The 17,558-nt window shown below is 36.7% G+C and overlaps 1 protein-coding gene across 1 annotated transcript in view; it reads left to right on the top strand.

Annotated features, from left to right (window-relative positions):
- LOC113062390 (protein FAM135B-like) overlaps positions 1-17,558 on the top strand; it is a 45,505-nt gene that overhangs the window by 10,070 nt on the left and 17,877 nt on the right. Inside the window, exons 3-5 of the mRNA XM_026232217.1 lie at positions 4,522-4,601; positions 11,245-11,384; positions 15,837-15,907. Of these exons, the coding sequence (XP_026088002.1) occupies positions 4,522-4,601; positions 11,245-11,384; positions 15,837-15,907 (291 nt within the window). The remainder of the gene's footprint in view (positions 1-4,521; positions 4,602-11,244; positions 11,385-15,836; positions 15,908-17,558) is intronic.

Raw genomic sequence — 17,558 nt, forward strand, 5'->3', positions numbered from 1 at the left:
GTAAGACCTCTCTATCCTCCACTGTTTTCCTGACAGCTGTGTGAAGAAGGGGTTGCGATGGAGGTCACACATAATGTTGAGCTCAACCCGTCTGCTCTGAGATTAAAGCAAGGCCATTGGCTGAAACATCAGCTTTGCAGAGATTTGTCTGGCCCTTCCCCCCTCCATAAAGCAGAAAACTCTTGTCTGAAATAATCCCCACAAGACACACACTACTCTCTAATAAACTGTTTGTTTTTGACAGCCCCTGTAGTTCCTGCTTTAAAGAGAAGCATCTAACAATAGAACAGAGCCGACTGAACAGATAAACCTTTAACCTAAATATGTCCGATGGAGCCAAACAGCATGTGTTATACAGTAATGAGCTCTGAGCATCTGTTTGGGAATGAAGGACTCGCTGGGCAGTGGTTTACTGGTGTGTGTGGTATTGGTTTGAAGAATGTTTGGATTTGATGAAACAGAAAAGAACAAATACAATGCAAATTTCTCATATTCAACAAATCACTGAAATACGACATCTAACATAAGCACAAATGTGTACTAGCTGAAAATGCTAATTTAACGACCATGAAAAAGTCATTTCAAAAAGGTTCTCCATTAAACTGAACTTACACCGAAATTGTCAAGCTTTTAAAAGGACACAAAACATCATAAGGTATCATTATATATATATATATATATATATATATATATATATATATATATATATATATATATATATATATATATATATATATATATATATATACAGTATTGTTCAAAATAATAGCAGAACAATGTGACTAACCAGAATAATCAAGATTTTTTGTATATTTTTTTATTGCTACGTGGCAAACAAGTTACCAGTAGGTTCAGTAGATTCTCAGAAAACAAATGAGACCCAGCATTCATGATATGCACGCTCTTAAGGCTGTGCAATTGGGCAATTAGTTGAATTAGTTGAAAGGGGTGTGTTAAAAAAAATAGCAGTGTGGCATTCAATCACTGAGGTCATCAATTTTGTGAAGAAACAGGTGTGAATCAGGTGGCCCCTATTTAAGGATGAAGCCAACACTTGTTGAACATGCATTTGAAAGCTGAGGAAAATGGGTCGTTCAAGACATTGTTCAGAAGAACAGCGTACTTTGATTAAAAAGTTGATTAGAGAGGGGAAAACCTATAAAGAGGTGCAAAAAATGATAGGCTGTTCAGCTAAAATGATCTCCAATGCCTTAAAATGGAGAGCAAAACCAGAGAGACGTGGAAGAAAACGGAAGACAACCATCAAAATGGATAGAAGAATAACCAGAATGGCAAAGGCTCAGCCAATGATCACCTCCAGGATGATCAAAGACAGTCTGGAGTTACCTGTAAGTACTGTGACAGTTAGAAGATGTCTGTGTGAAGCTAATCTATTTTCAAGAATCCCCCGCAAAGTCCCTCTGTTAAAAAAAAGGCATGTGCAGAAGAGGTTACAATTTGCCAAAGAACACATCAACTGGCCTAAAGAGAAATGGAGGAACATTTTGTGGACTGATGAGAGTAAAATTGTTCTTTTTGGGTCCAAGGGCCACAGGCAGTTTGTGAGACAACCCCCAAACTCTGAATTCAAGCCACAGTACACAGTGAAGACAGTGAAGCATGGAGGTGCAAGCATCATGATATGGGCATGTTTCTCCTACTATGGTGTTGGGCCTATTTATCGCATACCAGGGATCATGGATCCCTTTTTTTTTTTTGCTTATGTTAAAATACTTTAAGAGGTCATGTTGCCCTATGCTGAAGAGGACATGCCCTTGAAATGGTTGTTTCAACAAGACAATGACCCAAAACACACTAGTAAACGGGCAAAGTCTTGGTTCCAAACCAACAAAATTAATGTTATGGAGTGGCCAGCCCAATCTCCAGACCTTAATCCAATTGAGAACTTGTGGGGTGATATCAAAAATGCTGTTTCTGAAGCAAAACCAAGAAATGTGAATGAATTGTGGAATGTTGTTAAAGAATCATGGAGTGGAATAACAGCTGAGAGGTGCCACAAGTTGGTTGACTCCATGCCACACAGATGTCAAGCAGTTTTAAAAAACTGTGGTCATACAACTAAATATTAGTTTAGTGATTCACAGGATTGCTAAATCCCAGAAAAAAAAAATGTTTGTACAAAATAGTTTTGAGTTTGTACAGTCAAAGGTAGACACTGCTATTTTTTTGAACACACCCCTTTCAACTAATTGCCCAATTGCACAGCCTTAAGAGCGTGCATATCATGAATGCTGGGTCTTGTTTGTTTTCTGACAATCTACTGAACCTACTGGTAACTTGTTTGCCACGTAGCAATAAAAAATATACTAAAAACCTTGATTATTCTGGTTAGTCACATTGTACTGCTATTATTTTGAACAATACTGTATATATATATATATATATATATATATATATATATATATATATATATATATATATATATTTTGGGGAAGTTGTGGCCTAGTGGTTAGAGTTTGACTCCTAACCCTTAGGTTGTGGGTTCGAGTCTTGGGCCGGCAATACCACCACTGAGGTTCCCTTACCAAACCCCCAGCTGCTCCTCGGGTGCCGCAGCATAAATGGCGGACTGCTCCGTGTGTGTGTTCACTGCTGTGTGTGTGTGTGTGCACTTTGGATGGGTTACATGCAGAGCGCAAATTCTGAGTATGGGTCACCATATTTGGCTGCATATCATGTCACTTTCATATACTATATTCAAAGTTTTCTTAAAGGGACAGTTTACCCAAAAACATTGACTAACACAGTATGGAAAAAAAGAGGAGAGAAAAAACAGAACAATGCAAGTCAATGGGCACAATCAACTACAGTATTTGGCTATGCATATTGCTTCAACATCTTTGTTTTCTTTTTCTGTTCAGAGAAATTCATGCAAGGCTGTGATTTAATAAGTTGAGTGATTTTTTGAAGTCATGTTCAGCGCTCTGTACTTTTGTGAGGAACAAAACAAAATGTTACTCAAGGCCCAAAAAATACCCTTAGACTCCAGAGGGTTAATTATTGCTAAATAAATTTACTAAATTTAATTTAACTGTGTTCGGAATCCATTTGCATTGACTTTGTTCCATTAACTAAAACTAACAAATATATGCATTTCTGAGTAAAGAGAAATACATGAAAATAAATTATCAAACACCACAGTCATTATCCAACCATCTTATAACCTAACCACAAGCTCTACTCTCCAGCACTATGATTACTACAAAAACTTAAACAACAGCAAAACATTATTATTTTTTTTTTAGCAGCGATCTCATGTATTTCAGAAGTTTGTAGCTCGTTTAATGCTGTATACTTGTTTAACATGTGCTACAGTCATTTGTAGCTTCTGCTTCAGCATATGCTACACACATTTTAACACGCAGTGTAATCAGTCTACCACATTCTACATCATGCAGATGATTTGTTTTAGCATCCCATCAAACGGTCCTGTAGACGTTTCGGCAAGAATTGCAGTCTTGTTTAGTACGTGCCATAGACGCGGTGAAGCTTGTGGATGTTGTAAATATGTTTTGATGTGTACTGTAGACATATTTAGCATGTACTGTCAACATACTGTGCAGATGTTCTTGCCAGGCTCAGGATGACCCGACTTAGTTCAGGATCTCCAGGGAGCTGCAGCATGATCTGTGAAGTGCTTCAACATTTAACATGCATCTGCAGTCACTTCACTGGCAAAGGTGACCTTACAATCCCCCTGATGGAGTCTGGGCTGTCTGAACATGCTGACTAAGCTTTCACATTTCATTCACCATCATTATTGATGATTTATTATAAAGATTCACTGCATTAATTTTTCCACTGACTAGATCAACGGCTGTTTGTTTTGATCTTGGTCAGTGTAAGTGCTATAGGAACATGCATTATATCCATTATTTATTGCCATTTTGTCCTGAAGGGATTAATAATTCAGGCACATTTGAAGAGGACTTTACCACTCTGGCAGGGAAGAAAATGCCAGTCTTTTATTACGTAACACAGGTTTGGTTGTTTACATGAGTTCAAATGACCAGATTTCAGAAACATTGATGGCATAAATGTATATGAAACTGAACAAATGTGTTCCATCTGTAATGTGTTCGGAGTTAATAATATAAATTAAAATTTTTAAGTAAACTATTGCTTTACACATGAAACCGTTCATCCAAAAATGGATGGTTTTAGAGAAGCCAGTTAAAAGGACTTTAATTGTTATACATTCCACAATTTCTAAATTTCTAAAAATGTCCAGCAACTTTTTATCATGTGTTGAGTCTACTCAAAAATGTCCTGAAGCTGGTTTCGCCCTGAGTTTAGGAGTTTCTCATTGCAATTAGACCATTATTATTATTCTTTTCTCAGACCCAGTGTTATTTGTGCTGTTGATCGATTGTTTAACTGCTATTTTGTATGATGATTATTATTATTACAACTGAGTGCCATTTGTAATCCAGTGCCATTTCCATTTTGTAATCCGTGAATGTAATCTATAATAATTGAAAACTTCTCTGTGGATTGCAGCTTCTATCAGGTGAGGGCAGGGCTGCGTGTGTCTTCTCGGGTTCCCCACAGAATCACTGCCACAACACCTGGACACACAGGTGAGAACTTCTCCATAAACCCATGTGTGCAGCATCAATATGTCAAACAACAACACATCTCGTCAGTTAGCAATGTCAGCTTGTGTGTTTAGATTCTTTTATTTGATTAGATTCAATATTTTTAATGGTGGTGGTTTAGATTCAAGATGCATTATCTGAGAGAGGTTTTTAAACTCTCCTCTGAGGAGCCGCATCTCTAAATGCATTCCTAATTTAAACTAATTCAGCTTCTTAAACAACAATATTTGAGACAATTACTGTCAAACATTAAATCGCTTGCTGTAAGCAATGTTTCTGTTATAACGCACAATGCATTTGTTTGTGAGTACTTGTTTTGGTGGATGCAGAGTGATATACAATACAGAATAAACCACTTAGATGGAGATAAGTCTTTCAGAAACAAAAACACAGCCTTTAGAGTACAAAAAGAGAGAGAGGGAGATGCAGAGATAGAATTTACTATCTTCATTCAAGGCTTTTTTCAAGTTGTACAAATTATCAGTTATGAACTAATATACTCTGACACTTGCTTTCAAAGTCAAAAACAGATCAATGACCCCCTTGATTACAAACATAGCCACTCTATGTAATTTACCCGTTACCTGTGTCTTGTTCTGTGTCTGTTGCATTTTTCACATTCTCAGCAGCACACGTTCTGTGCTCAAAACAGTCATCTACAGGCTGCTTATTTTTATGCTTATCAGGGATACGGACGTTGTGTCAGGTGCAAATATAGTCTGTTTTTACAACACTGACGGCTTCTCTAGTGTCAAACACAGGCTACCTGCACATACACACACAATTATCAGTGTACACACTGCTGTTATAACACCATGCTCAAAAGATCCAAAATAAGTATTTTTGAAAAACACACACTCTAAACAAAAAAATCCATAAAACATCTACTTCAACATTAAATTTTCTTTGTGATATCTTACCAAACATAATTTTGAAAATGAATCATTCTATTCACCCTTGGGACTACGGTTTACTTCCCAATTTGCATTCAGTCAGTGTGCTGCATGCTTCTGAGAGTCACACTGAAAGTTTAATCATGGAGGCCTCAGATACTCGTCTGAATTGTGTGATTCCAAATCAAATACTGCCGTCTGACTGACATCACTTCACCTTAATGAGCTTCTGGGCAGACTTTCATCTTCTGTTTATGTGAGACGTAAAACTAGATTTTTTTTTTTTTTTTTTTTTTTTTTTGCTGATGCATAGGCTTGCTTGTAATTCTGGTATTTCTAAATAAACAAATACACATTATAAACACTACCATTCAACAGTTGGTAACAGTTGGGGTTGGTAAGAATTTTTTTTTTTTTTTTGTAATTTTTTTTTAATGCTCACCAAAGTTGCATTTATTTGATCAACAATACAGTAAAAACAGTAATATTGAAAACAAATTCACTTTTTAGGCTTTTTTAGGCCTCCACTAACTCAAAATCTCGATCCCCCCAATCACTGCCATTATAAAGCTGACAATTGACAATTTGTATTATAACTCTGATTGTATTCATCAGAAAGAAGAATGTCATACATCTAGAATGGCTTTAGGATGAGTAAATCATGGGGTTATTAAAATGTTTGGGTGAACTATCCCTTTCGATTATTTAATCAAAAATCTCACTGACCCAAAACAAAATAAAAACCATGGTGTAAGTGATAACAGCTTTTTGTTCATTCAGTTGCTCATTTTGCTTCAGTGCTAATCATATATGAGATAAAACAGCAGTTTTTTGGGGGGTTTCATGTATTAATGTCTTTTTTTAAAGGAGGTGTGTGTGTGTGTGTGTGTGCGTGTGTGTGTGTGTGTGTGTGTATTTGGCAGCAGAAAGCCCATGGCCTCTGTCTGACATTGAGTCTGGGTGCTGCAATCAAACTCACCCTCATTGGAATCAGTGGCCATTTTGGATCTGTCAGCCATTCTGGCTCTTATGAGATTTAATTTTCAGTTTCAGACAACTGGCTGCCTGACTAAACTGATGTGCTTCAGCGTCTTTGTGCTCTCCACTAACTCAAATGGGTCCCACTTTATATTAGGTGGCCTTAACTACTATGTACTTACATAAAAAAATAAGTACAATGTACTTATTGTGATCATATTGTATTTTAAAACACTTTTGCTGCTATTGAGGTGGGATAGGGGTAAGGTTAGGGAGAGGGTTGGAGGTATCGGTAAGTTTAAGGGTGGGTTAAGGTGTTAAGTATGGGTCAACAGTGTAATTATAAATGTAATTACAGAAATTAATAACAGATGTAATTACATGTAGTTATTTTTTAAATATAAGTACAATGTAAAAACATGTATGTACACAATAAGTACATTGTACTAAATTATTAATTAAAATGTAAGTACATAGTAGTTAAGGCCACTTAAAGCTGCAGTAGGGAACTTTTGACGCTCTATCACAAAGGTACTGGGTTACTCCGCCGCGGTACCCCGAAGCAATCTAAAATAGTCCGAATATAAACACTTATTATAGGTGTACCCTAGTGATTCAGGACAAGCTAAAAACACGGTTTGGAAAATGGATTCATGGTGTACTCGCTTATTATGTTCATTTTTCTACATTTTGAACACAAACAAAGTTACGGATCGCAGCTCTGATTGGTTGTTTTTTACCGGGAGCAGATGACTTTCTGCAAATGGCAATAGGAGCACTGGGAGGAGCCAGAGGAGCTTGATTTTTTCACATATTATCTGTCTCATATTCTACTGTCAGGACATAATGACAGGTTTAATAAATATATAAAAAAAATTTTTTTTACAAAAGTTCCCTACAGCACTTTTTAGTATAAAGTGGATCCCTCAAATGGTTAATATAATACAACAATGCAACCAAAGTCTATGTGGTGTTGTGCCTTACAAATTCTTCCTCATCCTGACCTGTTTAGGACACTTCCCACTTTGTATTATAACCAGAGAGCTCAACGTTCTGCTAATGAAAAATGCATCTAGTAGGTCTATTAAAAGTAAATCAATAAATAAACACTACTGTCTCATAGTATAATTATATATTTGTTTAAATTAATTTGTATTAAAAGTACATTATGTTTAAAACATACTTTAATATGAAATTTAAAGGGTTTTCATGATTGTATTCTTTCTGGGTTGAAAAATTTATTTTTTGTTCTACAGTTGCTTCTTTGCTGTTAAACCTTAAAACTTCACATACTGTTTCAAAATATATTGATCTAATTTTGCAAATGTAAATGCCCAGTTTTTTTTTCTTCAAAGTTTTTCCAAAATATCAAATATATACAATATACACATTTTGCCTAAAAGTGTTCTTTTTTCATTATTGTTAATATTTCTTTATTTCTTTTTTATTAATTTTTTTTTTAACTAATGGCTTCGTAAGACATGTTTATGGGTGAAAATAAACAATGCATCATGAATATCTGTAGGTCTACTTTCTCTAAGTCTTCTGAAGTCAGACTGATGTTTAAGTCATTGAGTGTGGGCTGTTAACTGGAGTGAGATAGCTTGAGAAATCAGTCTGATTTGTGACTGAATCATTAGACCACTTTTGTGAATTGCATCAAATTATATATCAATAAGATCAAACTCCAAAGAATGATCAACAATCCTGATCACAAATCAGATGTTGCAGCTTCTCTCAAAAATGTGCAAAGGAACCTCTAAAGTCTTTAAAAAGTCTTATATGTCAGTTTGTTCTTCACACAAATCTATAATGATTAGGTCATACAGACTACTTATGCAATCATTTTTATTGTGCAATTTCATTATCTTGGAGCTAGAAAGATTTTAAAAATCATCTTAAAATTAATATTTTCTTGTTTTATGGACGTTTTGACAACATGAGCTTAAGTTTTGAGTGAATTCTCTCTTTAAAAGGTATAGATTATCCATTATGCTGCATTAGCGTGCAGGGCTGTATATTTCCATACTTCTGTCAGATGGATAGAAATAGTCTCTCTAACATTTTCATTAGAAACACACTGACCTGATCCGTCATCTTTTTTCTGGGTTTCTGACTCTTCCTCACACACACACACACACACACACACACACACACACACACACACACACACACACACACACACACACACACACACACTCACACACACACACACACACACACACACGCACACACACACACACACACACACACACACACTCCCCAGGACTCCTCTGGCAAGATCAGACTCTCTCTCTGGGTCTCTGGGGCATGGGCACACTGCAGAACTGTTTTTGGTGACACGCAGAGAGGAAGAAAGTCATAGAAAGATACGGACAGACAAGGGCAAACGGAGAGAGATGGACGCCGCGGGGGTCTGTTTTTACGCAAGACCCTCACCGTTCCACTCAGCACCTCTCTGACACACACCATCATCTTCTCCGCTGAAGACAAAACCCCACTGAGATGCTGTCATCCGTCACAGATGAGATCTCTGTGTCTCTCTTGCTGGATGTGGAGCCAGTGGCCGACGTTTGATGCTTATGACCTTAATGATGGTTGTTTTAGTGTCAGGTTAGTGAAAAACTAGACCCGGCGTCAGTCTGAATGTCTGGAATCCATGGCAGCATTCATTGGCCAAGGCCGACAAGTCACACAGCCAATCACAGTTCGTTTCATTCGGCGTCATGTTTCAGGGCATGGAAATCATGCCACAATTATAGAGCAGTGTGTAAAACTCTCGGATGCATTATAAAGATTATAAAGATTCTATGCCATGAAATTAGATATTTCACATACTTGAGAATCCAGCGTTTAGTTGATCTTGATAAGCGCTCGTCGTCACAGTCGTCCCAGAGATCCTGTATAATTCAACCAATCCAATGACGACTTCGACACTCTTGAAGTGTTTCCACTTTTGTGTGCAGTATTCATCAGACATTCAGCCAACAGTATGTGGGTGTGAGGTCTGAGACTAGTGAAAAATGGGATGAGTAATTATGGAATTTGATGGACATTTCATGATTTTCTCTCCTTAGAGAAACTTTCATTGCTCACATGTGGCTCTTTTTGTATGGATTTCTTACATGCGGCTGTTTAAACGTTTGTCAGATGTTTCTGCTGAAAATTTAGCTGGAGGAATGGTGAGAGTTCAATGAAATATGAAAAACTGGTCAATTACTCATCTTCCTGTTGAAAACGTTCACCGGCTCACATCCTAAAAATAAATATACTGTACAGTACACACATTGAAAGAGGTTACAAATAATCTGTGGTCATGTTATATTGAAAAGTTTGCAAACTTCAACGTTAAAAATGTAATGTAAAATGTAAAAAAAAAAAAAAAGTAACGTTGCGGTTTTATTTTGGATATAAACATATTGTTTATGTATCCATATACACAGGCTAATAATAGCAGGCTAATATGTTTCTCTGACTATACCATCAGTATATACAGTATTTACTATATGCACATATTATTAGTTTAAAAATTAATTAAAATGTTTCACAAATGTTGCAGTCTGGTCTAATTTTCACAGTAAAAATGCTACATTAAATGTTTGAGGCTACTTAAGAAATCTAAATTTTATATTTGTAAATGTGGTTTCTAAAGTATTTTTGAAACATTGCACTACAACCTTATTTAACAAAATGATTAAATTACAAATATTGTACTGTTCTTTTGTGTGTGAGTGTGGTTTCTAGAACATTTTTTAAAAGATTGCACTGCGACATTACTTAAAGCAAAAAAATAAAAAAAATAAAACTACAATAAAATAAAAAAATAAATGACAAAATGCATTGTTTTCTTTGTGCACTTTCTAAAACATTTAAAAATGTTACACCATAAAACAATTAACAAAAATTCTAAAAAGAAAAAGAGAGAGAATTGTTTTTGTGTGGTTAATAAAATATTTTTAAAACACTGCACTAAAACTTTATGTAACTAAATACAATTAAATAGTAATAAATGACAATGTACTGTGTTTGGAGCTGTGTCTAAAATATTTTAAACATTGCACTACAACATTACTTAACTAAATAAAATAAAATAAAATAATAAAAAAAATTACACAGTTTGTTTTTTTGGTATGGATTTCTAAAACTCTTTTTAAATTGCGCTATGACATAACTAAACAAAATAAAATAACACATTGTACTGTTTTGTATGTGTGTGTGTGTGTGTGTGTGTGTATGTGTGTGTGTGTGTGATTTAAAACATTCCACTGCAATATAATTAAAACTTTTTTTTTTTTTTGGAGTAGTTTCTAGAATATTTTTATAACTGTGCACTGTGACATTGCAAAACAGAACAGAAATGTAATGTTGTATAAATGTTTTATGCTTGATCTCCATCTAGGAGCTAGGACACTATCTAGGAGCTGCAATTGAGATATGCAGTATAATAATAGTATTCCTTCAGGCCCTGCTCTCTGACAGCATAAATATTTTCATTTAATGTTTTACTTTCTCTCGAATTCTAAAAGCCTCAATCACACAAAATCACAATCCTGCCAAACACTGTAAGAAAATAAGGTCTGTAAACATTAGACTGAATATGAGTGGAACATCTACATCTCTCTTTCTGGAGGGAAGCGTCACTGAATGTGCTTTGATGTTCACGCAGTGAAGAATCTCTCTTGAGATGCTTTGATATGAACAGCAAGAGAAATAATCTACCTTTTCTTTCTCTCCGTCTGTCTTGCTCTGGGTAGGCGAGTGCAGTTTCAGCAGTGCAGGGGTTCATGATGGTGGTGTCTTCAGCCGGATCTTTCAGATCTTGTACAGGAATGAGGAGGTGACCCTGGAGGACCGTATGAACTTCAGAGTGCACCTGCTGCTGGACGGGGAGAGGGTGAGTGTCCCGCTGCTCTGACAACACAAGAGAGGAAGAACCAGGATGGCAGCTGCAAGGTTATAGGTTCAAATCCACCAGAGTACATGTTGGAATAATTTGAACTTTTATACCAAAGGTACATGCAGAGGTAAATCACATATATTATAGTGTTGAAACTTGACTTCATTACGGTTCAAAAGTCTCTTATTCTCACAAAGGCTGCATTTATCTGATGAAATATACAGTTATGTTATCAAACATTATTACAATTTAAAATAACTCTGTCTAGATGAAGAATTAAAATATATATATATATATATATTCCTGTGATGCAAAGCTGAATGTCCAGCATTTATCATATTATCATTACTCCAGTCTTCAGTGTCACATGATCCTTCAGAAATTATTCGAATATGCAGATTTCCTTTTGTATATTTCTGATTATTATCAATGTTGGAAACAATTGTTGCTTAACATTTTGTTGGAAATGGCAAAATTATTATTATTATTATTATTATTATTATTATTATTATTTTAGGATTCTTATTATCAATGTTGAAAGCAGTTATGGTATTTCAAATTTTAATTGAAACTGTGATACATTTACTTATTTTTTTTTCAGGATTCTTTGGTGAATAGAAAGACATTTTATTTGAAACAGAAATGTTTTGTTACACAGTAAAAGTCTTTGCTCTCCCTTTTTACGGATTTACTGCATCCATGTGGAATAAGGTATTGATTTTGTTTAAATATAAATACGAACGGTCTACGGTATGTTATGTTGGCAATGTACTAACTTTTCCACATAAGAAAAATTAATATGTGTTCATGTGAATTATCAAATGTAAATTTTGAGTGCCATCTGTCAAATTGCCATTTGCATTTTTTCTTATCTACAGTATTAATAGAATTGACAATCCAATATCAGTATGACCAAATCCAAGATGGCGCCATCGAGTCCGGTCGCCATCCAGGTCGCTCCGCTTAGATCATTTACTTTTTTACCTACTTTTGCTTTCTCTTTTTACACACATAACCTCTGCACTGATCATTTATGACAAAGAAACACTTTTGGACATTGGACAACGCTTCACTGACCTGTTTCAGGACACTTTATCCTCCAACCCATCGTGGCCATCTGAGATTCTCCGGAACACCGAGATAAACAATGGCCACCTGAATAACCACTGAGGCGACGGATCAAGAAACACCGTAGGAAACGCGCTGGGATTCACAACAGTCTGAGGAAAAGAGCTCAGAGTCCTCCTCCACCGAGCATTCTGCTCACCAATGTCCAGTCTCTGAAGAATAAGATGGACGATCTTAGAGCCTGGATAAGTTTCCAACAGGACATTAGGGACCATAACATCCTTTGTTTGTCGGAAACATGGCTCACGCCCTTGGTCCCGGACGCTGCTGTAACGCCATCTGAAAACTTCTCTGTTTTACGGCTGGACAGGACAGCCGAGGCTGGCAAATCCAAAGGTGGAGGAGTGTGTTTCATGATTAACAAGAAATGGTGTGACCCCAGGAATATCTCCACTCTGTCGCGCTTCTGCTCGCCTCATCTGGAACAATTATCCATTATCTGCCACCCATTCTATCTGCCTCGGGAGTTTTCATCGATCATCGTTACTCCTGTTTACATCCCACCACAAGCAGACACCGGTTTGGCTTTGTCTGGGCTTCATGATGTGCTCAGCGGCAACATCAACAAACATCCAGACGCTGCTATTATCATCGCTGGGCACTTTAACAAAGCCAACCTCAGGCAAGTTATGCCTAATTTTTATCAACATGCATCCTGTCCCACCAGTTGACTGAATACAGTGGATCATTGCTACACTAAGTTTAAGAATGCCTACAAAGCTCGCTCACTACCGGCTTTCGGCAAATCGGACCATGCCGGCATTTTCCTCACACCAGAATATAAACAAAGTCTCAATCAAGATCCCCTTGGTGCAGAGGGTGGTGACGCGATGGTCCGCCCACTCAGAAGCCATGCTACAGGTGGCTCTAGATGACGTAGACTGGGACATGTTTCGGGCAAGTTCATCTGATGTCAGTGAGTTCACAGATGTAGCATTTAGCTTTGTAAACATGCTAGCTGAACAAGCTACGGATACAATAACTATAAGGACCTTCTCTAATCAGAAACCGTGGTTGGACAAAACAATCCGTGCAGCAGTAAACAAACGCACTGCTGCTTACAACGCCGGTCTTCTGTCATGAAACATGAGCGAGTACACAGCATCCTGCTATGCTCTCCGACGCGCAGTAAGAGTCGCCAAACACAGATACAAGGAACGCATAGTCACATTTCCATCTAAATGACTCCCGACGCATGTGGCAAGGACTAAGGACCATCTGTGCCTTTGGAAACAAATCCTCTGCAGAGGTGAGAGCAGATCAAACACAGGTTAATAAAGCCAGACAAAGACTGTACCATCTGTGACAGCTGAGGAAATTCAGGGTTTATCAGCAATCCTGAAAACTTTCAATTCAGGGGCTATAAAAAGTGTATTGACTCAGTGTACCTCAGTGTGGTATGGGAACAGCTCCAGTCAAGACTGCAAAGCCCTGCAGAGAGTTGTGAGTGCATCTCCGGGTCTGCTTTCCCCTCTCTGCAGGACATCTACCTCACACGCTGCAAAGGCAGAGCTATTAAAATCATCAAGGACTCTATCCACCCCAGTAACCATCTTTACACTTTGCTGCCTTTGGTAAGCGCTTCCGTAGCCTGATGGCAAAAACCGAGAGGAAGAGTTTCTTCCCCCAGGCCATCAGGCTCTTAAACTCAAAACCAGCCTCTTAACATCTTCATGTCTCAACTTAATGTTCACTTCATCAGTAAGATATTCTTTATTCACTACCTCACATTGACACACTGACAGTGTCAACCTGTTTGCACATTTGCCTCTTGTACATTCCTGTGTATCTTAATATTTAAGACTACAGTATAATGCACATATGCACATTGTACATCCCTTAAATATTGTACATCCCTTAATATTTAAGACTACAGTTTACTTTCATGCACATTATTTTGCGTTCTATATTTAATTCTACAGTATACATCTTTTTTATTTTATTATTATATTTTTATTGTTTACTTCTATTTCATTCTTTCATAGCTATATTTATGTATATTTTCATCTGTGTTGTATTCTTTAATAATTGCACTGTCCATGGAGCGGACCTAACTCACATTTTACTGCTGGTTACATATGCTCTATATAATTGTGTATGTGATGAATAAAAACCTTGAATCTTGAATCAAATATATTGAAGGAAACCAACAAAAAGAAAGCTACACTCTTCAAAGAATGTCTTTACCTTTCACAGCACAGTACTATATAAAAATAATATGACCAATTGTGCCATACTGGCTCATTTTAGATTAAATATATGAAATGGGTATGAGAGCGGCAGAGAGATGCAGGGAATTGTGGGTGAGGAGAGTGTCTTATCAGATTTCTACGGCCATCTTTCTTATTAACCTTGAAGCAGTTATCTGTGGCTGCTCTCTTCACTGTCTCTCCCTCACAGATACGACTACTAAAAATAGCTTCCATTTCCCCAGAGTGTGAGTTTAATCAATCTGTGTATCAATAATTGTAGCAGCCCTGTTTGTTTTGAAACATCGGCAGAGTGCGGCGGTTTCTCAGAACAGGGCGGAACCTTCTGTGTAAATCACATCAGGGTTTGTTTCTAAAGGAGATCTGAGGGAGCAGCACAGGCTAAAATCATGTTTTCATTTGAAACATTCTTCATCTCATGTTTTCCTTGAGAACATAATGGGTTTGCACGTGAGAGCACAAAGAATTAATGTGGTTCTGTTTATTCAGACATGATCACAAAGATTCTGCAAATGGGAAACAATAATGTAATGTGAGGCATGTGAAATAAAAATGTAAATACAACCCCCCCCCCCCCCCCCCCCAAAAAAAAAGCATGATCACATAAAAAGGCCAAGATTAATGTGGTTCTGCACATGGGAAACAACATTGTTGAACATCATGGAAACACATGATGAATAACAACACCTCAGGACAGGTCTGCTAAAAATGTTATACTTTTTTTAGATGGACAATAAAACATTCATGGAACAACCAGCCATACATAAGGATCAAAATGCAGAGATCATAAAGACAGAATCCAAACACCCAAACACCCCGGGAAACCACTCAGAACATTTTAGCGGCCACAAAGCAATAGCTTCATGTTTTTTTGACTGAAGTATTTGACTAGTTGACAGTTCATTAAGTGCCCTTATTATGCCATTTCATGCAGTGAGTGATGTAGTTGTATGAGAGTATAAAGGATCTGCAAAGTTTTTAATCATTCAAATTTGGCTGGGTAGTTAATAACATCTTTCTGAACTCAGAACACATATTTAATATTGCTTTACACAGACTTTAAAGTTCTACGGTTAGCTGTGATTAACAGGTGTGTTGACTTCTCTCTCAGGTGGAGGAAGCTGTGAGTGAGGTGGAGGTCCAGCTCAAACTAGATCTGCACTTCACTGACAATGAACAGCAGTAAGTATCTCACCCTTTTTCCCCCATACTCAGAATAAGTGCTCTGCATTTGTCCCACACGCAGCAGTGAACACACAGACAACATGAACACACACACGGGGCAGTGGGCAGCCATTTTTTTGCTGCGGTGCCCGGGGAGCAGTTGGGGGTTCATACACTTCCCCCACCATAGACGGAGGGTGAACCAACTCCAGGGTAAGGCTAAAAGCAGGCAAATATATTAACAGGGTGGCCACCACACACACACTTCCCTGTCACAGAAGCCATTTCAATGTGCTCACAGCGCACACTCTTCAACAGTACGCAGATATGTGGCGCACACTCTATATCACTTCATCATAAATAACCCGCACTAGAAACTTTGAGCATAAGCTACATACCTCGTTCTGTTGTCGGCTGAGTCATGAAATCATCAACATCTCTTAAATGCATGTACTAAAATATATTCATCAATACGAGTTTACCATAAGGCACAAGATGAAATTTATTTTTTTATTTGTAATTTAATGCACAAATAAATGTGGGCAGAGTGCAATTACACTAGAAAATATGTGAAAATAAAAATGCATAGAATAACTAATTTTATATTCTGGCATTTATGACTGTTGACTTTGGCCTTTAAAAAAAAAAAAAAAAAAAAGGTCACTGCGCATGCCTCATCCAGGAGTATGCAATTTTGGAGAGCAAGCATTTGGGATTTTCTAGAACCTGAATAAACAATAAAGCTATAGTGAACCCCTTTCTTAAAATACCTGGAGGTGAGGAATAATAAAAAAAAAATGTCATATTCACCCAGTAGTACTTGATCTAATTTACAAATATCTAAAATTACAGTTAAGCAGAAATTAATTGTACTCAGCTGTGTTGTAGGCACTAAAACAGTCCAGTACATTATAATCAAACATTTTTATATTGAAATAATGAACATTTCTGTGCCACCCAAGACTGGTTGCTGGTCCTTCCCTGGCCACCCCTATGAAACACATCCTTGCTTCGCCAATGTGTATTAAACATCATAAACACATCTTTTTTAGCAAGAATCAGACATGGGTGCCATGTAGGGTAAATACATACATATATATATATATATATATATATATATATATATATATATATATACATATATATATATATATATATATATATATATATATATATATATATATATATATATATATATATATAAAGGGACATAATTTGTATTTAACAAAATTACAATTGAATAATAATGTCAGGAATTTATAATTACAGTATATAATGCTTTCCACGATTATTCAAACAGTGAGTTTAAGCATTCCAAGATTCAAGTTATTCTTATATAGTCATTGTATCAGCTGATTTTCTCAAAAACCAAAACTATTGTAGTGATCACTAAAGCTATAAACTTTGAAATTAATCTCTTTTACATACATTTGCGCTTAGCTTTGTTGTTTATGATGAGGGAATTCGCAAGAGTCCAGAATTCAGCCAGCGAACGTGCACAACAAAACTGATGAGTTTAAGAGATGGCTCATCTGAACGCTTCTGTTTTGCCATTGCGTTAAAATGCGCAACACTGTGAAATCGCCTAAAATAAAATACTGTGCAACATGAGAAAATCTTAATTTAATGCTGCAATCGACACTGTCTATTCATATCCACTTTGTTAGCA

This window comes from Carassius auratus, chromosome 44 (genome assembly GCF_003368295.1).
Source record: "Carassius auratus strain Wakin chromosome 44, ASM336829v1, whole genome shotgun sequence".
Classification (NCBI taxonomy): Eukaryota; Metazoa; Chordata; class Actinopteri; order Cypriniformes; family Cyprinidae; genus Carassius; species Carassius auratus.